Below are 25,084 nucleotides of genomic sequence, written 5' to 3' on the forward strand. Positions count from 1 at the left end.
TGGATCTCGATTCCAGTATCTGATTTAATGTTCCATAAATCAAAAAAGAATATTTTCGATATTAGTAAACTTTTGATAAGAATAATTAAAATGCCTCATTATATTAGCGGCCATCCAAACAACTAATAAATGTCTGTTTTGTCCGAACGCACCTTTGGGAAATGGAATAAGGAAGAAACACTGAACATTTGACAGCTGCTATTGGTGGTCGCTCATACTTTATTGTGCTTTGTGGTTTTAGCACACAATACACAACCGTACCCTGTAAATAAGCGACTTATACGTCGCGTACGTGGCCACGCTGATCTGGGGTCTCAAGAGGAAAGGGGTGTGCTGGATGAACTTAAACCTAAGCGTAACATTGCGGTGCAGTAAAAGTGTCACTCACACCCTCGTAAAACAAGCGGTCCTGCGCACGCTGGTGGATGATCCCCGTCAATATTTGCACACGCACTGTAAAATGTGCAGGCCGGGTGTCGTTGATGCACGCAGACTGATGTTGCGCAGCATCGTCGTGACGTTGCTGATACTGCAATCGCACGCGGGGTTTATGGCGACGGCTCTGGCATCATACGAAGCCATGGGCTCGCCCTCCCCCCAAAACACAAACATGTGCGGAATTTCGCCGGTGTACTGACGGGGGCAAAAAATACTTTGTTTCAAAAAGACACGTTACGGTGTGTGTCTTTTGTACTTTCGCCTCCCACCGCCGTCATGTGGCACTGCGCCGCGTCCAATCAGCGAGATGAAGTGAACACCCACACCCCAGAATCTGAATGCGGCTTTGGCGCATTATAAATACCACTTGTGATGCACCGGCAAGTCTTGGTCGTGAGGAAGCTCAGGGTTGCAGTAGTGCATCAGTCTTTTTTCTTTCCATAACAAAGAAGACCATCATCCATCTTTTGTTTTTTCTCCCCGATTTCAGTTCATTTCAGGCCAGTTGCATGCATTGTTCGTCTCCCAAAATGGTTTGCGAGACTAAAATCGTTGCAGACGAACACGAGGCCATAGCTGGGACCAAAAAAGATTCAATTATAGTTTCCTCCTCGCAGATGTGGACGTCTTCTTCTCCCTCTCCCAGCGCGCTCGAGAGTAAGGTTGAAAAACGGGACCAGGTTTTTATTCGCGAGTTTGAACGCTCGGACCATGAGGAGGTGCGCCGGATCTTCACCGAGGGAATCATGGAGCGGATACCCAATTCGGCATTTCGGGGTCTAAAACAGCAAACTAGAACCCAGTTTATCTATGCTTTCCTCACAGGTATGTTGTCAAACTATGGGTGTACGATGAGCGTAACGGTTTGTGAAAATAAGCTCCGAGATGTTGAGTTCCACATATAAGTTAATTATGTTAAAACAAAAGGATCAAACTAAAGTGATGAGCACAAATCAATTCAGACATTTTACGCCCCAAACTATTTTTTTTTCAGAGCAAGTAATCTTGAAATCCTTTTTCGTAAAAATCCCAGTGAGTATCAGTAAAGCAGCCACAAAGGCGGCAGCAGCAGCAGCAGCAGTTCAGAGCATGCGGCACCGCCGAATGAATGAATGAATGAATCCCGCGCGGGCGCACTGCGTTCCCCACATACGTCTCATGTTAGTGCACGAAGTTCTGTTTGTTGCCTGTTGAGATAAATTACGTTTTATTTGCAGAGATTTGTTAACTACCTATATTTAACGATTTATTTCCCTTTCATGTTTACTAATGATTTCCAGCGGTTTTCAACTACAGGCACCGTGGCGATCTGGCTAGACAGCCACTTTTTTTTTTTTTTTTTTTTTTTTTTAAATGCACTTATGCCACACAGCTGAAATGAATGAGGTGTCCATGAACTTGCATACTACATACGCTTAGAGAGTGCAGTACATCACTGTACACATAGTACGGCAAATGCTTCTCGGATAAATTAATCATACATTTTTGGGTAAGCACATTTTATAGTATGTCAGAGTTTAAAGCACGTCTGTGTTGACAGTAAACAGTGCGCATCGTGTTGCAGTGGAGTGTGTGGATAATGCATGACGTGAAACATGCACATTGGCGCAGCAAGTCAGTTGTATTCAAGAGCACCATCTTGCGTCAGCATCCTCGACATACACAGTCAGATTTCCTTGGGTTTAATTACATCTATTGAGACCCTGTTATAGCGCCCTCCGTTGCCTATTATGTTTCCAAGTCTTATACATGTATAAAGTTGCTTTTTTTTCAGGATACAGTTTAATTACTTTGCATTACATCTCACTGCTCAGGGTGTGTCTGCACACTCCTAGTACATTTGATGTCTGTTTGTCTCTCCTCTGCCAAAAATCAAACATTTGATTCTCTTTTCTGACAGGTGTCGTTTATTTTTCTTCCATTTCTCCATAGTAATGTGCTATGTTATGACCAAATCCTTCACACTGACCTTCTGCACACCATTCATTCTAATGGGTGCACGTTATTACTACAGCAGAAAAGTCATTCTCAACTACCTGGACTGTGCGCTGCACACTGATATGGCTGACATTGAGGCATATTACATGAAACCCACAGGTAAGGCATCATTTCAAGCACACACACATTCACACGAAGTTGTTGAAAATTACAAACATGTTTTGCTACAATTGCGAGGACATTTTTAAAAATATGCCAAAACCTGGACACATATAAACTACTGTTCAAAAGTTTGGGTCTGTAAGATTTAAACAAAAAAAAAAAAACAAGGCTGTATTTATCTGATCAAAAATACCCACATGAAAAAATACTATAGTATTTTATAGTAAATACTATAGTGTTTTTGAACCATAATGTAATAAAGTGTATTATACTGTATATATTATAGTATTTACAACACTTTTTTGAACGCTACAGCATACTGTAGTATTAACTATAGTGAACTGATAAACTGTAATAAATACTGTAGTATACAGTAAACTATAGTGTATTGTAGTATAATATACTCAATAGTTGTAGGAAACTTAGCGCAGCATTGGGTAACTATAGAATTACCACAACAAATTAATACTATAGTATGGTTAAATACTGTAGTATTTAATGTAAATTACTATAGTGTTTTTTCATGTGGGTACAGTTAAAAAAAGGTTTCCATCAGAAATCATTCTAATATGCTGATCTGGTGTTCAAGTTTTCTGGATTATAAGATAAATAGAAAGTTTAAAAGAACATCATTGTTGCAATGTAAAAGTCTTGATACTTTTGAACAATCTAATGTGTCCTTGCTGAATAAAAAGATATATTTCTTTAAAAAAAATGTTACTGACAAACTTTTGAATGGTACTGTATGCACTTAATGTTTGCATGGAGATTCTGTGGTGTGTAAACAAACTACATTGTGTTCATGAAGTCACTGATGAAAAGTCACTGTATATTAATATATAATGTATGATGTATACAAGTCTATGCCGAATAGCACCTGGGCACTTAATAGTGAATATATGTATGCTAATCACACACAGGCACAAACACTTATAAAAATAAAGCATATATTAATATTTGACTTCATATTTAATTACTAAAATATTGACTATTTACTCTAGAAGAGAAAAATAGTTGAATGAATAGACTTCCCACAATTATCTCACCAGAACAAATGCTCTCAGAATCGGTACCTGTGATACTGAGGTTAAATACTGTGCTTTAGAAGTCCAAGAGGGGATGAATAGCTGATGTGAAGCTTTAATGCGGAAGACTCATGAAATATGCAGAAAGTCTCTCTCAGTTCTGCTCTTGAGGATAAATGTTTGCAGTCATGTGGCTCTATTGATTGAAGACAGGAAGAATGCTGATACAGATTGTATTGCGGCAAACTCAGAATCCCAAAATACTTTTTAAAAATTTGAAGCACAAAGAGAACAAACATACCCTGGTGACTTGCGGGACAGGAAGTGTTTTTAAAGCTAGTTGTGTATGATCGGTGTTCTGGAATTGTTTGGTGGCTGGCAGCAGCATGTGCAGATTGAGTGCTGGGTGGCTGAAATCTTTTATCACTCTATGGGCTTTCCTCAGACAGCGTTAGAGTAAGAACAGACATTTACTGCCTATGATAAACTCTGCTGCAGCACTTCACGGTCAAATTCAGAACAGCTGCCATACCAAACAGCCAGATGCTGCTGTTGGGCAGAATGCTCTCTGCAATTCAGTGCTAGAACTTTAAAAGGGTCTCTTTTACACCCCTAGTGCACACGTATATTAGATCCAGACTTGTGTATGGCGTCTGTTTCCGCACACTACTGACTCAGAATGAGTCAAGCTTATCAGCTTAATATACCAACATATAAGTTTACAAGAAAATGCTCCCACCTGTCAGAGATAAACATTACAGGGGTCTGCAAAGCAAGTTCATTATAGCCAATTCACACTGCACTGAGAGATGCATACCAATGGTGACAGTCAGCAGATTACAGTATGTAGCTCAAACAGACATTCTACGAACTGACAGAAACCAAGTCAACATTGTTCAGTCGGCAAAAAACAAGTGTCAACCAACGGCAACAGATGCCAACGGGGGTAACACATTGATCCGACAAAACCTAAATAACATGTTTGTTGCCTTTTTTGTCTAAATTGGCCTTAGGAGTCTTATCATGCATGTCCTGGACAATGACAAAAGACTGACATACACTGTAAAAAATAAAAAAACACAATTTGTTGAGTCAGCTTAAAATAATTTGTTACCCTGCTGCCTTAAAATTTTAAGTTCAGTCAACTAAAATAAGTTTAGTCAACTTGAAATGTTAAGTTGTACTAAGTAACAACTTAGATATTTGTGTTTGCTAAACTTAACAGATGTGTAAGTAACCCAGCTGCCTTAAAATTTTAAGTTGATTCAACTCAAATTGTCACTTAGTATAATTTAACATTTAAAGTTTAATAAACATTTTTTTGAGTTGACTAAACTTAAGGCAGCCAGGTTACAAATTATTTTAAGTTGACTCAACAAATTGTTTTTTACAGTGTACATGATACACTCCCATAAAGTTCAAAAGGGTCTGTAAGATTTTTTTTTTTTTTAAATAATAAATACTTTGATTAATCAAGGATGCATTCAATTGACAAATGTAACAGTAAAGACTTTTGAGCTTTTCTTATGAATTTTCGGTAACACTTTAGAATAGTGTACACTTATTCACTATGACTTTTCCCTCAATAAATTCCTAATTTGCTGCTTATTAAGAGTTAGTAAGGTAGTTGTTAAGTTTAGGTACGTTAGGGATGTAGAATAAGGTAATACAGAGTAAGGCATTAATATGTGCTTAATTAGTACTAATAAATGGCTAATATTTTAGTAATATGCATGCTAATAAGCAACTAGTTAAGAGACAGCAAAATAGAAGTCCAACCAAATCAGCATATTAGAATGATTTCTGAAGAATCACGTGACAATGAAGACCTCAGTAATGGCTGCTGAAAATTTAGCTGTCATCACTGGAGTAAATTATATTTTTAAATGTATTAAAATAGAAAAACATTTTTTAAAGTTATTTTAAATTGTAAAAATATTTCACAATATTGCTGATCAAAGGAACAATTTATTTGAAATATAAAAATATACAAATGTCTTTACTGTTCCTTTTTTATTACTTTAATGCATCTTTTGCTAAATTAAAGTATTAATTTCTTTATATATATAAAATAGCTGTCAGTCCTTGGTGCAGACAGTTTCTGTGCATACAGGCTTCTTATTTACTCCAGAATCAAATGAAAGGGAATTGAAGATTTTATTTTATTTTTTTTTTAAATAATTAATACTTTCATTAATCAAGGATGCATTAAATTGACAAATGTGACAGTAAAGACTTATAAACTTTTCTTATGAATGTTCTTTATTAAACAATCCTTAAAAAACAATATATTATGGTTCCTATAAAAATACTAATCAAAACAGCCATTTTCAACTTCGGTTATAAGTATTTCTTGAGAACCAAATCAGCATATCAGAATGATTTCTGAAGAATCACGTGACAACGAAGACCTCAGTAATGGCTGCTGAAAATTCAGCTGGCATCACTGGAGTAAATTACATTTTTAAGTATATTAAAATACAAAAACAGTTATTTTAAATTGTAAAAAATATTTCACAATATTGCTGTTCAAAGAAACAATTTATTTGAAATGCTTTTTTTCTAAAACATGTCTTTACAGTTACTTTTTATCAACGTAATGCATCTTTGCTGAATTAAAGTATTAATTTCTTTAAATATATAAAATAGTTGTCAGTCCTTAGTGTAGACAGTTTCTGTGCGTACAGGCTTCTTATTTACTCCTGAATCAAATGAAAGACAGAATTGAAGACTAGGGTCAGGAAATGGGGGAAGGTGTGAATCAAAGCCCCGCTGTGAGTATGTATGGTAGTTTTGTTTAGTGGCAGCATACAGACAAAGGATTCTCCCAAGGGATTTTCTCTCTTGCTATGCTAATGTGGAAGCCTGCATCTGAGGAGGGAATGGTTAAAAAATATATGGGTTATCTGCCAGGGTAAGCTAGATGTTTCTTTAATGCACTATACATCTATTTGGAGTGGCTTTTAACATTGCAGGGACAGGGTTTCTGTCAGATACTTTGAGGATAACAAACCCCCCATAATATAAAGAAGGAAGATTGGTTGTGCTACCCACAAGACATTAATGCCAACATTTGTATTTGTGAGACATTAAATTTTCTTAATGTGATGTGAAGCTGCATATTCAGCAGGAAATATTGTGAGATTGGGCTTTAATTTTATCCACCGGGATTTGATTGGATCATAAAAAGTTGTTTGATATTATTGGCTAATGTTTTTTTTTCTCCATTTTAGTGGCCTCGCACATATACAAGAGAAGCATTTATCAGACAGCTGGGAGGGGGGTTGTGCAGATGTATGTGTGTGTGGTAAAACTAATGAGTGTACAGCAAGACGTTCAGTCACACAGTGATTAATAGTGCTCCTCAGCCCCGAAGCGAATGCAGTCATGACACACACACACACACACACACACACCTCTCTGTGTGATGTAGCAATATGTCACAACATGGCACTATGATCTTTACGTTGAAAGATTGCAACTCCTTCTGTACATTACACGTATGTTGTACATTTTCTACACTCAGAATAAAGAGTTTTCTGATTTTAGAAGATAGTGTTGATTAGATGCTAAAAATTGTTAAAATGCGAGATAGAAAAGAGTTAATGGATCTTACGTTATAAGCATGATTCTTAACAAAAAAACAATTCGTATGCATGACAGAAGGTAGCATCAGTTCATTTAAAACACATCCGTTTAGACATACCTTTTAATGCCTGTCAATATACTTTTTATATTTCTCAGAGAAATCAGAGCTCAGTCCCATCCTTGTGTATTTGTATTTGCAGCTCCTCGCCATATTTACCTCCTTTATCTCTGCAACTTCATAAGTAACTAGTTAGTTTAGCATATATATATATATATATAGAGAGAGAGAGAGAGAGAGAGAGAGAGAGAGAGAAAAACAATGTTCAAGATGAGAAATACCGAAATCTGTGCTCCACTCATGTCCCGATCTGACGTACAGATGACAGTTGACTTGCCTAACAAGAAAAATGTGCACTTAATCTGCTAGTTCCAAAAGCACTTCCAAAAATCCCCCCAAGCAGTGAAATTCTAAAAATGATTAAGGCAAGTCATCAGTGGTGACATAATCAGCTTTTGAGTGTGTAAAAACGGGTTTGAATTATGTCAATCATGGGACTTATCAATGCATTTCAATACCTTTGATGGTGCACATATTTTATGACTCATCCTACAATGAAACATTGTAAACAAATTATGACTTTCCATTCCAGGCTTTCCATTACACACTCATTAAAAGATTCAAAATAATAATGAGCTTATCGTAAATATGTCTCCCATGTATTATATTCTATTTATAGCACATTTGGGCATCTGTAATTCCAGGCAATTGGAATTGAATTTGACTGGCATGTTCCATAAATACAGACTGCTACACAGTGTGCTTAAATGTGGTTTCACATTTCAGAACACAATCTATTTGTAAGGTGCACTCACACTAATGCACATCGCTATATATTGTCCAGGTGAACATAACTTTATTTTCAGAGTTTTAAAAATGTATAAGGTGTATAATATAAAAACGGTGTCGAAAAATGTATAATGTATAAGGTTGATACTACTACTTTGCCAATCTTCGATTTTCTATATAATGTAAGATAAATGGATTTCAGGTAGTGATTTGATTGGCTTGATGTTCTAATGACGAGAGGTGTTGAAAAGCATCCCGTACTATGATGAATATTAGATGCAGATGGAAATAAGCATGACCCTGAAGGGTCAAGACACTATAAAGGAGTAGTTCACTTTCAAAACATAAATTTTGATCGTTTGACAAACTGTTGCCATCCAGGATGTTCATATCTTTCTTTTTCAGTCGTAAAGAAATTATGTTTTTGAGGAAAACATTTCAGGATTCCTCTCAATATGGTGGACTTCTATGGTGCCCCCAAGTTTGAACTTTCAAAATGCAGTTTAAATGCAGCTTCAAAGGGCTCTAAATTATCCCAGCCCATTATCCCAAGGAAGAAGGGTGAAACGTGAAACGATTGGTTATTTTCTTTTTAAAAAATTACAATTTATATACTGTGTGAACTCTGTTTTTTCCTATTCAAGACAGTTAGGGTATGTCGAAATAAAAACCAACTCATTTTCTCCTCCAACTTCAAAAACGTCCTAAATCACTGCAGAAGTACCGACCCAGTGTTTGCAAAGTGAACATGCAAAGAAGGTCAAACGCCCTTTACAAAAAAAGGTAAAACAGTGATGTAGGACGATTTTGAAGTTGGAGGAGAACTGTACTGAACCGGAAAAAACAAGACAAGGTTAAAAGTAAAAAGAAAATAAAAAGAATTAAAAGAAAATAACCAATCATTTCACTAGATAAGGCCCTTCTTCCTTGGCTGGGATTGTTTAGAGCCCTTTGAAGCTGCATTTAAACTGCATTTTGGAAGTTCAAACTCCGAGGCACCATAGAAGTCCACTATAATGTTTTCATCCAAAAACATAATTTCTTTACAATTGAAGAAAAAAGACATGAACATATTGGGTGACAAGGGGGTGAGTACATTATCTGTACATTTTTCTTCAGGAAGTGAACTGCTCCTTTAAATGAGAACTAGACCATACAAATATTTGGTAAACGTTTACTCTGAAGACAAAACTGAATAATCTCTTTGTTTTGATTCCGACAGGCTCTTGTTTCTGGGTGGCAGTTTTGCAAGGCCAGGTTGTGGGCATCGTGGCAGCGCAAGGCCGAGAAGACGACAACACCGTGGAACTCCGACGCATGTCAGTGGACTCTCGCTTCCGTGGAAAAGGCATCGCCAAGGCTCTGGGTCGACGTGTTCTAGAATTTGCCATGCTAAACAACTACTCGGCCGTGGTTCTGGGAACAACTGCAGTCAAGATGGCCGCCCACAAGCTGTACGAGTCTTTGGGTTTCCGGCGAGTGGGAGAGACTGAGGACTACACGCTGCCTGGGATGACCCGTTCGCCGCTGGAGAGGCTCTTCTTCCAGATTCGCTACAGCCGGTACCGATTGCAGCTTCACGAAGAGTGAGAGACAGAGAGTTAACACGAGTTCAGAAGACAGAATTATAAACGACGATGCCGGCAACGACCCTGAACCACCCACTGACCCGGTCCTCTTCTCCTACCTATTTATTTATGTTTTGGGCTTTTTTTAAAAAAGTCTGTTCCTACAACCTTTATTTTTATTCATTTTGATTTCTATTCTTATTTTCATGATCATTGTTTTGGAGGGGGTTTAACGGAACGTTTCATTTCTTTTTTTTTTTTTTTTTTTTTTAGACCACCCTGGATGTTTCTGCTCTTATTCTTTCTTTTTCATGGTCACCCTGCCCTGAAACATTAAGTGAATAGCCCCAATGATTTTATCTCAATTGGATATAAATGTACATTTATTTGACAGATTCTCCACTAAAAAACAAATCAAGGCAGACAAATTCTGCCTTTGACCTTTTCCCAAACCATTCTATAGGCCGATCCACAGAGTAGCACAGACCACTATAAACACAGTTTATGATCCAGTGGACATCAGAACTGGAGGGAAGGAGGTGGTAAAGTCTGATCCAGCTTTTCTGATGCCACCTTCCTTTTGAGGAAGTACGTTTGAAACTTGCAACAGCAGCAGTCTGGTGGAGCCAAACAGTCCATCTAATTGTAATTTTTAGTCCAAAGCACAGAATTTTTAACTGTGTCTAACCAAAAAACAAAAAGAGCTAGAAATGTGGAATATTATAAAGCCAGTGATTTATATCCCTAAGCGCCCCTAACAACTTTTGCAAAATAGTCTTTATTTTTTTGTTAAACAGGTTCCTAGTGCTGAGCCACAGTCAAAAAAAAGGTCAATTTTACTAGAAAAACATGAATGTTCATCATGTTAAAGAGAACGATAAAGAAAAAATGTTTCTTTACACTTCATTTGGCTGACATTAAAGTAACAGTCAGTGAAACTCGCGTTTACAGACATAACTGCTATAAAAAAAGTCACTGAAATCTGAAATCTACAAAAAAATTCAGTTAAAATTTGATTCTAAAACTGCACACATTTCAGTATCACACAATTGTCATCAAACCGATTTTAGCACATATCTATTTGTGTACCGAATTGATAAAGCTTTAATAATGACTTGATTAAACTTTTGTATACTTTGTGGATAATCTCAGAATTTGGGTTTGGGGAAAAATACTTACTACAAAATTGTGGTCATGCTTCCCAAGCTGATATTGCTCCTCCGATGCAATATCTAAAATACAAAGCAAAAACAGACTCCAAGTATATTCAAATTAAACTTGGGTGGCATAAAAGCAGCAATATGGTGACAAAACAGAAATTGAACTGAGCACAAATTTAAATTTGGATAAACAATAAAAAAAAAAGGACTGTATAAGTATACAATATATAAGGCTTTATATTCTGCAACTATTCAATATGTATATGTAAACTGTTTGAATACATATATATGACATACCCATAATCTCTCTCTGTCTCTATCCTCCTATCACAGTACCAGCACAGGGAGAGATACAAACCACAATGAGCCTCATCTGTGACATAATGTTGTATAAAGTTAAGAAACTAAATGTGATTTAAAATACATAGAAGTAACATGTAGTGCAAAAAAAAGGACAAAAAAACAAAAAAAAATAAACATGAACATCGTCAGTTTTCCTCGACGTTAACCCCACCCCCATCCGAATATCTGACTGCAACCCTGGGCCAGACCTCTCCCTCCCTTACGTCCCCACCCCCATCTCTGCATGCGCCACGGAGTGTTGTTGCGCTGCCTTTTTCCCATTCTAGCTTGTACTATCCCCATACTTCCCTCCCTCTGTGATGTCACAGTAGCAGTGTGGAGAGTTGTGGGTGTGGCTTAGAATGTGAGATGGGCGGGGTCAACCAAATAATAGGACTACCCACCAGCTTGCTGCTTCAATGACATCACAGCTGCCAATAGTAGAATGCAAGAGCAATGCAAGTATGTGGCATGCCTCTGTACCTGGTTTGTGCGTACGGTGCCTGCCCTGGAAAAGAAGTATATTTAAAACTATGTAAAACAAGCTTCTTTTTTTAACTGAACATATAACAAATACGTGTGTTTCATTGTTCAAAGAAATTGTTGTTGCATGAAACGTCTTTGAAAGAAAACCGAGCAAAGCAAGAAAACACCATCTTTCACACGGCAAGTCTTAAAAGTGGAGCTGTTTCTTTTTATAGTTCTATGTAATTTCAGTTCATGCGAAAATTCTTACTGTCATCTTTTAGGATATTGTGAGATGTCCTTTTTCAGAGAAGGCCTTGAAATTTATTTATCTGAATGCGCTGTTTCGATTACAGATCTGTTACGTGACGCTTCTCACTTTACTCGTGAGGACGTCCCTGTTTTAGCAATGTAGGTTGAAACGAATGAGGCACCAAGAAAGCAATTCTCTAGACAGCTTTGCCAGTTGCGTGTGCCAGTCAAATTAGACATAGCATTCACCTGTCTCCCTTAAAATTGACTTGAGTGGCCAGTTAAGCTGTATTTAAATGCACTTAACATCCTTAAGAAGAAAGGCTGCACGTGATGGGATATTTAAACTGTCAGCATGAAAGCCAGTGTAAACCCAAAGCAAATGGGCTACAGATCGCTTACGTGTGATCTTGTAAACATTTACTCTGTAAACTGTGAAAGGCCAAAACAATCCACAAATAATCAAACACATAAATAGAATACAGTATGAGAATATATAAGGAGCTGTACCAACCCAACATATAGGAATCAGTATCAAATAAACTGGAAAAACACACAAATGTCTTAATGGGATTTACCATAGTGCTGGCAGATGTGAATGTACACGGCAATCAGCAATGTATTCGTACAGATTTGAACAGTGTTTGATGTACTTGAGGTCTTTTGCTATGAGTGTTATTCTTATTCTGTAGTGCAACTGCCTTGAAAAAAACTTATCTTATTCTGAATGCAGTTAGCATGGGATTGGGGATTTCATGTATAAGGTGCATGTACTGTTACCAGACTGAAGAGAGCCTTATTGTAATGCTAAAATTGCAAGCAAGTGCGAGAACGCCATGATCACTGCTTGTGTTTAACTAACCCGTTGACCGGTCCCTGATCATGCCGCTTAGTATTGCACGTGCTAAAGCTTTTGCACATGCTAAAGGCTCAGTTAAACTGGATTGATGTATACAGTGTCATATGTGGGTTTAGACTGGTGACTTGATTGGCTAGCGAATGTCTCCGAAAGTCGGAGCAGTGCGAAAAGAGATTGTTACGTAAGGATAAAAAGCTGGGGTTTTACCCAAGTCTTAAAGAAAAAGAAAAAAAAAAAAAAACAACAACACAGAAATAAAGTGCATTCTTTGTATATACATTTCTAGTGTTAGTTTGAGAGAACCGTTGATGATAAGGCATTCAGATTGACCTTGGTAACCTGCATGAAAGAGATGGCTGCTAAGAATGTTTCACTTAATAGAGGAGGAGGGAGCCAGAGAAAATCCACAACGGTAAATGGTCTTGCTTCATCACTGTATGCATGAAACAAGCCAAGGCGCCAACGTGTGGAGCTGCTCCCTTCTCCTTTCATTTTCTAGGTTGAAAGCACTCCCTTAATTGTGGCTGCAAGTGCCGAGGAGGTAGTGGCACTTGCAGCACAATTGTACAATTATTTTCTTTCCTTGGTTCATTTTTTTTAAACAAGGGTTTGTCTCATATGCTTATCTATGATCCACTACAATGTATTAACGGTATTTTTACAAGTTAACTTTGCCAAAGTCGGGATGTTTGCTCTATTTTATTCTTTTGCCGCTTGTCTTTAAAATGTTGCCACTACTCATCTTTGTAGAATTCATTTGGAAATCAAGCCTATGTGCCATTTTATCAAGCAATAATACAAAGTATCACAGTTGGAAAGAAAAAAAAAAAAATCATGAGATTATAAAAATGTTCAAATGCTGCATTGATGTTCAATCCCTCATACTTTACTGGTGACAGTCGCTAAGATGTTATTAGTATTGGCACAGCAACATCACCACGGGCAAGCCAAGGCCTGACAAAGTGTGAATGTGAATTTTATTTTTTTGTATATTCTCTTTGTGTTTTATATTTCCTTGATTCTAACTACAACTAACATGTTTACTTGCATCTTTAATTCTTCAGTTTACAGTGGATTTTATGTTGTACTGATATGAAGCCCATGAAAATAGGTCAAAAACCTTTGTGACTGGCTGATGCCATGGGCCTCTGAAAGTTGCGCCAAGCTCTGAACGACGACTGGTCACTCGCAAATATCCACTGTCTCCTGATTCACAAGGAGCGCAGTCTCCAACAATCTGTGACAGTAATCAAAACAGAGAAATCAACACCACACTACCAGTTTTACAAGTGGCGCAATACGCACAGAATCATGTTAACAAAGCTTTTATGATTTTTCTTGAAGACTAAAACAATTAACCTTTTTTATTAACATTTTAATATATGTAAAGTTGTAAAGTGTAATTTACTGTAAATAGCATTTGGGGACATTTTATGATCATTTTGTAACAGAAACTATATGAATATAATTAAGATGTTTACAAAAAAGAAAAAACAACAATGATACACTTTAGGAAACAACTGCAAACTGAGACACAATTCTAACTGTACAATCAGCCTACATTTGTGCCAGTCAGAGCAAAAGCAACTTTCAGAGTCCCTGCATTGTTTCAGCACTTATTACGGGCTTTTAGAAGCATTGAAAAGTGCTGGTGGGTTTACTAATTATTGTAAATTTATGGGTAAATCCCTGGAAATACTTTGGAAAATGTATGGCACTTAAAAGATAATCTCACAAGTTGGCAGTAACACTTTTTCTTTGCTTTAGAAATGCTCGTGTTTACAATTTCTGCTGTAAGTTGGCACTAGTTGCCCCATTTATGTCAGCATGGTCACATTTCAGTCATCGGCTGTCTGTTACTATAGAAACAAACCCACACAAAGCACAGCAGGGAAATGATATGCAGCCATACATGGGGGACGGGGTCAGGAGCCACAAATGGGGCTGGGTTTAGTATGATAATGAGGAGTTTAGGGAACGAAAGGAGGTTTGCGGATTTCATTATAAGTCTGACCTTGCTTTACCTGTTTGGTCGCAGTGATCACCTGGTTCTTTGAGTCTGAAATCATTGTACTGCCTGAGTTTTCTTAAAATGCTGTTTAAGTTTCCCCCCTTTTCTTTCATTTCCTCAATACACAGGAACTTTGTAAAGATGTAAAGAAAAGTTTTCCTGATTTATGAAAGAAAAGGATGTACATACTGTATCAATTAAAGGAACGATTCATAAAGCTTGTACATATGTGTCTGAACAAGTTTTAAAAGCGACGAATGCACACACACCAAGGACATTCAAAACTTACACATTAGTTAGATATGGGCAAAATTATTTACCTCATTATGGCAATATGGTTGAAAATGCTATAAACAGCAGTGGCCTTTTAAAGGGACAGTTCAGTTGAAAATGAAAAAGATGTCATTAATTACTCACCCTCATATCATTCCAAAAACCTAAGACCTTCATTTATCTTCAGAACACAAATTAAGATATTTTCGATGAAATCCAAGAGCTTTGTAACCCTGCTTAGACAGCAGTAGTACAACCATGTTCAAGGCCCAGAAAGGTAGTAAGGACAACGATAAAACAGCCCATGTGACATCAGTGGCTCAAGCTTACTTTTATTAAGCTACGAGAATACTTTTTGTGCGCAAAGAAAACAAAAACTGTGACTTTATTCAACAATTTATTCTCTTCCATGTAAGTTTTTGATGTATGCGAGAATACCAGGAGTGCTTGTCAAAGACCGACAGAAAAGAGAATAAAATTGCTGAATAAAGACTTTTTTGTTTTCTTTGTGCCCAAAAAGTATTCTCGTGGTTTTATAAAATTATGGTTGAACCACTAATGTCACATGACCTATTTTGATGTTCTTACTAGCTTAGTAGTACACTCCAAAAAAATGCTGGGTTAAAAACAACCCATCTTGGGTTATTTGGCAACCCAGCGCTGGGTAAATATTGGACAGAACACATGCTGGGTTATTTTATTTAAGTCAACTACAGTTTAAAAATTATATTGCTGTCTTAAAATGGACTGGAACTTATAAAAAACCCCACACAGAATTACTAGAGGCAACAGCAACAATCAAAAGATGAACATTTATTATTAGCAAGAACACATGGACAAAAAACAAGACAAATTACATTTATTTGGGCGAATACAGCATAGTTTACAGTATTACATTTAAACTCATTTAACAAGCATTTAAGACATAAAAAATGTAACATTTAAAAGTAGAATTTTAATTTTAGTGTATTCAACCGTTCTCTGTAATCGCTTTTTACCAAAATAGCGTTAATTCCTGTCCTTGTGTGTCGCCGAAATCTGAGCCAGTGAAGGGCTGCTGTTCGCCGAGGTAACTGCGAACTTCAGACCGTGGCCTCCTCGCGTTTCACTCTCAGCTGAAAGATGCTGTGTCTGACTCCAAAACCTGCCCATAAACAAACAGTACTGATATTAGAGAACATATTTAAATATCACACTAATTTAAACTTTGTACAATAACGAATAAAATCCATTTATTTTACGCAAGGCAAAAGGCATTTCCATCATGCGAAATAACCACTGCTAATACAGCAGACTGACATCTCATCACTGTTACAATGCGTAAAATATTACAATTTACTACACAGTAAAACTTTATAAACAAAATAGACATGTATACAAACCTTTATTTAGCTGAAGAAGTGCACCAAATTGGCGGTGCTTTGAACAGCTCTCTCCTGTAGAAGACTCAAAAAGCTCACGCTCTGACTGTAACTCAGCAGCTGGGTTATTTTGTCGGAGACAGGCTTAACCCAATGGTTGGGTAGAAAAAAATAACGGCCCAGCAGTTTAGTTACAGAAAAACTACCCACCACCTGGGTAAAAAATATTAAAACCCCAATAAAATGACCCAACAAAGCTCTTGGATTTCATCAAAAATATCTTAATTTGTGTTCCGATGATGAACGAAGGTCTTACGGGTTTGGAACGACATGAGGGTGAGTAATTAAATGACCGAATTTTGATTTTTAGGTGAACTAACCCTTTAGGAGTTAGCCTAACCCTTTTGACTTTAGCAAGTCAAACGCCATAATACACTTCTTAGCCCTAAGTAATATGTCAGACTCAAATCATTTGTTTAAAACGTACCGGTAATCTCATTACTAACCCCCCATTACACATCCTAATGGATCTTCTCTTACACCAAATCTCAGTGAAGCTGAGCATTAATTAATGACTTTAGGAGAGAACAGACAGATCATGACCTAGCAGGGTAAACTCTTTCTCCTCTCAGCTCCAGACCTTTAAGAACAGGCTTTCAGGGATATCATGACATTCAGAGGGGGTTACAGCCATCTGCGCAGTTACCGCCTTTGAAAACACAACAGCAACAAGCACAGCGACTGGAACATTTTTCAAGGGCGTGTTTGTATTGATATGGTGTATTGCGAGGGGGCACAGAAGATCTGACGCCACAGACGGACACTGGAAATCTGGGTCAGTGTGTGTGTGTACTGTGTACACATGAGACGGAGATACAGAGAAAGGCCAGTGGGCTGCTGCTAAGCGAGTTGTGAGGTGCCTTGGAAACGGAAGAGATAAGATTAACGGGTTTAAAATGGAGTGATCGGGACTCACTAAATAAGGACTGAGTTTATTAATATTCATAAGGAGACAGACGTTCCATCACAGCAGCTGAGAAACAGATAGCAGCATCATCGCCTCACCAAGCCAATAATACATATGAAATTAAGTCGTCGCTATGAGGCTTACAAGAGGACTGTATTTATTATTTGTCACTGAATATGTCAATAGTAATGGGTGTACAAACAGTATTAATTAATTTTAAAAAAACATGCAGGTTCATGCAGAAATACTAGGTTCTGAACACTGAGAAGAAGAACCGATTCCAACAGTTAAAAGATAAAAATGAATCCAGAGAAGCCCTCCCAAAAACAAACTGGTACGATCCAGCTCGCTCCTACCGTTGCCCTCGGATACATCAGTGAGAAACAAGAATTGGGAACTGCAGCTGCCCGGTTACCATAGTTACGGGATGGAGAGGAAGAGCGGGAGACTCAGAGAGAAGTAGCTGTGGTGGTACAGGGGAGGTTCATCTCGCACATCGAGCCCCACGATGGTCCCGTGGACAGTGAGACTTTGAGGGGCACCTGATAATAGAGACAAATGAACCCGGGATATAGGGAACCCCTATATCTTCTGATCTACATCTGCTGCATCATTTAGTTTTACGGTAATTTAAATCCAGGCTGTGGGAGGGAAGGCTGTCTGGAAATGCAGTGCAGCTTAATTAGGTTACCAATCAAATGCTGTGACACAGTGAAGCGCCTTGATAGTGGACAAATCTGTTTGAAAGTCTGTCTGATATGATTAAGGCTTCTATTAGAGCTATAAAATGTGTCTGAAGCAACAAGGAAGAAACTAAATAGATCATGGCATGGTACTTTCTCTACATCAAGATGCTCCACTATATACCAAGATAAATTGGCCGTCATTTCAATGAAGCTGTGTGGGTGTTCACTTACAGAGAGATTCACTCCCCAGTTTTCAATGTGCTGAAGAGATTCCATGGTCTTCTTCACCAACACTGTTTATCAACATAATATTCAAAATATTTAAATGACCAATACTTGTTGTCTAATTGATCTTATGGCATCTCACAAAATATTTTATCAGTGAAATATTCTGGGTAAATATTAGTTATGCTGTATTGACAGCATTTGTAGCTTAATGTCGGTTACCATCAGTGTTATTATCTTTAACTAAAACTATTAAACATTTTTGTTAATTAAAATAAAGCTGAATTAAAATGTGACCCTTAACCACAAAACTGGTCATAAGAGTCAGTTTTTTGAATAAATAAGCTTTCCATTGTTGTATGGTTTGTTTGGATAGGACAATATTTGGCCGAGATACAGCTATTTGAAAATCTGGAATCTGAGGGTGCAAAAATCAAAATGTAAAGTTGTCCAAATGAAGTTCTTACCAAACATGTACCAAATGTACCAAAATATCTTCATCAAACACAATCTCTACTTCATATCCTAATGATTTTTGGCATAAATGAAAAATTGATAATTTTGACCCATACAATGTATTTTTGGCTATTGCTACAAATATACCCGTGCTACTTATGACTGGTTTTGTGGTCCAGGGTCACAAATAAGTTGAAGTACTACAAAATAAAATGAGCTAAAACACTAAAATTACTAAATGAAAATAAATGAAAATGGCATATAAATAAAAACTACAACTGAACCAAAAATAAAACTAAAATAAAAACAAATTCATGTAAATAACAATATAAAAATAATAAAATAAAATTAACTAAAAATGTCTAAAAATTAAACAAATATAAATTAGAAATAAAAAAATATATAAAAGCCAATTCAAATATTAATAAAAACTTTAAAGGGGACATCGGATGCCCATTTTCCATAATTCACTATGATTCTTTAGGGTCCTCAATGGTCATGTAAAACACCCTTTTTACCTTGTCAAAAACAGCTCTGTTCACAGCGACCCGTTGGGTACATGCCTCTTTAAATGATAATGAGCTACTGCTCACCCCGCCACTCTGTTTCGTTTTTTGTGTATTTGGGGGTGTGTTACCACATCAAAAACAAAACTACTCCACTGCGTCCTCAGTGGCTTTGATGTCGTGAGAAAACGAAGACTCTTATGTTCACTTTTACGTCCAACTACAAAACACCTGCATTGCTTCTCTACAGCTGCTCGAGCAGAGAAAATGGTGGAGAATGTTCAACTGAGAGTGGAAATATGCTAATAGGGGATAGTCCGTCAGTGATCTTGGGCAGGGCTTGAACAGTATGATGTCATACCATTCAAAAAATCTAAACAGCTTGATAATTGAGACGGTTTAAGTTTTTGGGGGATTAAAAAAAGGAGTGAATGGATTTTTATCATTGTATGGTGGTTGTGTCCACATACTGCTGACACAATTATATGTAAACACTAAGTGAATTTTGCATCCAATTTCCCCTTAAATAGCATATAAATAATACTAAAATAAGACCACAGAAAAAAAAATTATTCACTCAGAGCTAGTTAAACCCGACTTGCATTTTAGCCAAATTATTTCTTTCTTGTTCATATAACAGGACATGTGTGGTCTCCCTCACCAGCAAACTGCTCCAATTGTGAGATCTCCACTTCAAACAGCAGCTCATCATGGATTTGAGCCACCAGCCTAGAAGTATAAAGGCACACAGAAAATAAAACAGAACTATCAATCTTAACGTGGAGATATAATAACCACACCAAGGCCACCGAGCCATGATGTGTTTAGTTTCTGGAGTGTGGCGGCAATATTACATGAGACGTGTCAAGCACTCTTATTGCTCTACATGAGTCTGGAAGCCATCTACTGCAGACGTATCTCCTTATATTCGCTGAAAAGAATAGAAGAGACTTGGAGGGAGGGGCAACGAGAAAGAATGAAGAAGGAGGGACAGAGAGATGCTAACAAAGATAAATGACTGTAATATATATGGCTGCACTGCAAGTTGAATGATTAGCACAGATGGCCGAGAGGGAGAAAAAGAGAAAGAAGATCAGGGATATGTAGAATACGAATGAAAGGAAATGTATCCTTTGGATAAGAAAGAATAAATTAAATTTAGCATTTATAAAATTAAAAATACGTAAAAGTTAAAAAAAAAAATGTATTAGCATATGTAAAAGTTAAAGGAATGGTTCAACCAAAAATTAAAATTCTGTCACTGATTTTTCACCCTCATGTCGTTCCAAACCCATAAGACCTTCATTCATCTTTGGAACACAAATTATAGAGATTTTGGATGAAATCCAAGAGCTTTCTGACCCTAAACTGAGCTGAAACGTTCAAGGCCCAGAAAGGTAGTAAGGACATTGTTAAAATAGTACATGGCTACATTTACACAGTCAGTTTTTGGGATTGACAACCACATTTACTTACAGGTGTGACCCTCAAAATGTCCCATTCACACAGCAGCTTACAGAAGTGTCTCAAATACTGTCTGTATGAACGTGCAACGGGAGTCAAGCCCATATTCCTTACTAGTTACCATAGCAACAGTGTCCAAAGTAATATCAAACATGGCGACGTCCGTAAAGTTTTATCACTTTCTGACACGAGTTCAATCGAGCGCGAGTTCATCCATCAAGCCTTCATTTACCGACAGCCTCTTTTTTGGTGCCCTGTGCCCGACTGGAGCTGTCCCCGGATTACAGCACATTCAAAACAACCCGAAAATACAATGACAGCGCGACGTAACAGAGTCATTAAAATATCACAGCCATTCAGAAGCGCAGAACTACTGCACTGCCAATGAAATGGACAAGTTTATAATCTAATTCATAAATATTAAACCTTTTACACATGATTAAAACTACATACTGTGTGACTGATACCATCTTTGTCATGGAAAACACTTGTTGGTTTGTATTGAGCTCGCAGTTTTAACATAGGCTATATGTTTGCTTAAATTTATTTCAAGATCTGAGGTAAATTATCTATTGTTGCTTTCAGTATGGCTATAAATGTCACGCAATATGATATTCAAACTCACATTAGACACTTTTAACATTGAATAAAGCACATCATTAGTACCTGAGATTATAATTTTATAATTGTCAATATGTTTTTCTAAAGCCATAATACCACTGTTTTCATATGTTTGCTATTTGCAATAGTTACTATTTAGTGTTGTATGGAAAAACTGGGGTATAAGTTTGATCCTCAAACATCATTGTAATTATCAGTTATGACATTAATATGGAACCCACAACAATAAAAAACCAAAAACATATTGTCCCCATTTTTTAATTTGTAGATAATCATGATATTTTGACCACTGAACTTGGAAATGTCCCTGGTTTTCATTTCAGAAATCTGGTCACCTTATCTGAGCCGCGCACAGGACACAAAACTGACGGAACGACTGCCATGGAGACTGGATGCAAAACTTTCAGATGACACACAGTTCATTTCTCCGTCACATTAAGTTACAGAAACCACACATGAAAGCATGCAACACACGGTAGACGCTTTTGTGTGGCAGAATGGCTATCTCGCACTGCATGACTTGACAGACAACAAGTTTGTCCAGTCCTGTTCCGTTCACACAGTGCAGGTTTCTGAAAACGGTGTTGTGAGTTCTGAAAATTTATGGGTGAGTTCGGTCACAGAGTGCGGTTGTCACACCTGTAAATATCCGTACTGTGTGTGAGCGCAACCGTATTATAGACTCAAATACGGGACTGACAACCGTACTCTGCTGCTGTGTGAACATGGCACTTGTAACATCAGTGGTTCAATCTTATGAAGCTATGAGAAAACTTTTTGCATGCAAAGAAAACAAAAATGAACATGGTAGTTTCGTTTCTGCCTGTTCTTCTGTGGAACACGAAAGATATTTAAAGAAACTTTTTTTTTCATCCATACAACGGAGCTCAGTGGTCACCAAAACTGTTTATATATGGGTCATTCTATAATTGTGGGTACATCTCATGTCCGTGAAGTATATTTTTTATATATTTTCATCAATATAAAGCCCTGATGCTTAATTTTCTAGTACACAAATATATTTTTCTCAATCACACTACTATATGTTGAAAAAGTAATATCTTTTGTTCAAAATTGATGTTCATATCACATACAACCCTGGTATTCAGCTGTCCGATTTTGTAAAGCTCATTCTACTCGCAATTCAAGCATGAAAATTACCTCAAATATAAATTAATTTCATAGTTTTGCCTTCAGTTAGATTAGGTTATCAAGACATTTGGGTGTGTGCTTAAATAATAGTGTTTATTGTGATATAACTTGTTTTATGTGTGTCCGAAAAACCACTGTCAGCTAAGTTAATCACTAGAAAACCCCCCCCCTCAAAAAGGAATGGTTTGTTCCATTGGCACATAATTTGCACAGTATGATTATATTTCCTTTAGAAGTGCATGGATGAAACACTAGAAGTTATGTTCTCTCTCTTTCCCCTAATATTGGTTAAACTACCAAACCTGTGTCAAGAGTGGGATAATTGACTGTTAACAGTAAGTATTATGGCTGCAAATTGTAACAAGACAATTTAACTAAAACTTATATTTTGTTAATGAAAACCCATATATATATATATATATATATATATATATATATATATATATATATTCCACAGAATAAACTAAGTCATACATGTTTGGAACAACATGATGGTGACTAAAAGATAATAGAAATCTAATTTTCTGGGTAAACTATCCATCCTAACTATCTGAAACTTACTGTAAAATGTTACTGAACATCCCATACACAAAATGCATTATTCAGGTACACTTGGGATTATAAGAGAGGGAGGGAGTGGAAAGTTAGATGGATGAATGGATAGCTGTACCTGGCAGTGTAAGAGGCAGAAGCCACTTGAGAGCAGACTCTGATCATTGCCATTTTGGCTAGGTCTGCAGCTGAGCCTAATGGGACACACACAGCCACAGTGACAATCATAAATGTGGCAACCATTACAAACACACAAGTACAAACGCACACGATACCCTGTAGTACAAAGTTGACCGCCTGTCTCTCCGCTTGGTTTCGAAGGCTCCAGTCAGCGGAGTGAATGTGAGGGAGCGAACGGCGCCTTCCCATAATGGACTTGACAAAACCTAAGGCATCAATAAGAAAGAACACACATAGCAACTTAAACACTCATTCAGCCTTATTATACTCAGTCACTCATTCACACACAGATTCTTTACGAATCACTCATGCCAGTGCATTCCGGGGTAAGTCAGACAATAGGTCAAGCTTTACGCATAAACCCCTGTTGGAAAAGAGTGAAGTCAGCCAGTGGACTCATTCGGAAAATCTTTTTTCCCAGAAGCACACCGACGCCAGGGGCATAAAGTTATGGGGCACAAAGAGAGAACACTGTATGCATAGGTGTAACAGTGTTCAGGAATGTGTGTGTCCAGTGTGGGCTTGTCATATGAACAGATAACATGAATAATGCATCACCAGAATGTGCTATTGTGTTTTTCTGCTAATGTAGATGATGAGAATTTGTGTGCTTTGTTTGGCAAAGGCAAAATGTTAATGTGCATTTGTTTCGGGTGTATCCTTTTAGAAGTGCGTTACGATAACATTGCCAGTGCACAGTACTTTTCAAACATACATACAGTGGCCACAAATATTTGGACACTTAAATAATCCACCCAGTGACAACAACTATGTCATAATTTACTCATCCTCATTTCATTTCATTTCAAACCTGTTTAAATTTCTTCTCTTTACAAAAGACAATGTTTTAACTATTTTGTCCATCCCAAAAAAAAAAAAAAAAAAATCTTTTGTGTTCCACAGAAGAAAGTAAGTCATACAGGCATGGAACAACAATGGTAATGATACGAATTTTCATTATTGGGTGATTAATTCTTAAAAGATAAAACCAAGTGACATCTGCAAATGAATTTCCTTTAAACTTCACTTTTCTGAATCATATTTGCAGTTAATCTTATCAAACTGTTGGCCATTTTAGACAAAATCTACAAACCACTTTGTAAGTGAGCATGTAATTTAACAGATACATGCTGCTAAATTACAGTTGTATACTGTAGATGACAAAACGGCATTTTGCTGTTAATTTCAAAAACAGTAGCACACTGTATTTTTACAGTAAGATGCTGGCAACCACAGCTGCCAGTAGATTACTGTTTTTTTACAGGGACATTTTTTACAGTGTATTTTTCTTTGCATTAACAAAATATCAAACCAAATTACTTTTATTTTCAGTGACATACATTTTTCAAATGAGTTCACCTCCTCTTTGTAGTCATGTTGAACACAAAAGAACATATTTTGAATAATGTTAGTATTGGTAACCAAAACGTTCAACAGAAGAAAGTAATTTATACAGATTTAGAGCAATATAAGGGTGAGTAAAGGATAACAATATCAATTTAAGTACAGGTATCTAAATACTTTTTGGATCATTGTGGTTTAGGCTCTTTCCATCACAGTATGTATCAGCAGAAAATATGTTATTTTCCTTTTCACCTCTGAGAAAGGTCCTGTATCAGTCTTGTCTCTCTCGCATTAGGCTACATAACTGCGCCTCTCTAAATCAAAAGGCAGCACAGGAAGTCTCCCTGCGCAGAAGATTAGACGCAATCGCACTCCTACTGGAACACCCTGTTATAGAACAGATTACTGAGAGAGAAACCTCAGTCTTCACAGCCCTTCTCCGTTTCATTTTCTTGAATCGCTTTCCTCCCTCTCAGAACTCGATAAATTCCCAGCTAAAATGATAGCAGTTGTTTTGTTGTTGGGTAAGAGGCTGTGCAGGCCTGTCAATGAATCCAGTATAGATCATGTAATGAGCGTGCTGGAAGGAACTTTCAGTCCTGGAACTTTAGTTTCAATCTGTTCCTGTCTATTTGATGAGTA

The 25,084-nt window shown here is 37.1% G+C and overlaps 2 protein-coding genes across 2 annotated transcripts in view; one reads left to right on the forward strand and one right to left on the reverse strand.

Moving 5' to 3' along the window:
* Nucleotides 1-795: 795 nt before the first annotated feature.
* On the forward strand, nucleotides 796-14,879 carry nat8l (N-acetyltransferase 8-like). The gene is made up of 3 exons (XM_051115165.1): nucleotides 796-1,263; nucleotides 2,371-2,535; nucleotides 9,221-14,879. The coding sequence occupies exons 1-3, from the start codon at nucleotides 948-950 to the stop codon at nucleotides 9,586-9,588; spliced, it is 849 nt and encodes a 282-aa protein (XP_050971122.1). The 5' UTR covers nucleotides 796-947; the 3' UTR covers nucleotides 9,589-14,879.
* A 2,386-nt stretch (nucleotides 14,880-17,265) lies between these two features.
* poln (polymerase (DNA directed) nu) overlaps nucleotides 17,266-25,084 on the reverse strand; it is a 56,146-nt gene continuing 48,327 nt past the window's right edge. Inside the window, 5 exon segments of the mRNA XM_051113685.1 lie at nucleotides 17,266-17,798; nucleotides 18,174-18,235; nucleotides 19,791-19,858; nucleotides 23,037-23,112; nucleotides 23,194-23,304. Of these exon segments, the coding sequence (XP_050969642.1) occupies nucleotides 17,706-17,798; nucleotides 18,174-18,235; nucleotides 19,791-19,858; nucleotides 23,037-23,112; nucleotides 23,194-23,304 (410 nt within the window). The 3' untranslated portion in view covers nucleotides 17,266-17,705.

The sequence above is a fragment of the Labeo rohita genome, chromosome 7 (assembly GCF_022985175.1).
Source record: "Labeo rohita strain BAU-BD-2019 chromosome 7, IGBB_LRoh.1.0, whole genome shotgun sequence".
In the NCBI taxonomy this organism is placed as follows: domain Eukaryota; kingdom Metazoa; phylum Chordata; class Actinopteri; order Cypriniformes; family Cyprinidae; genus Labeo; species Labeo rohita.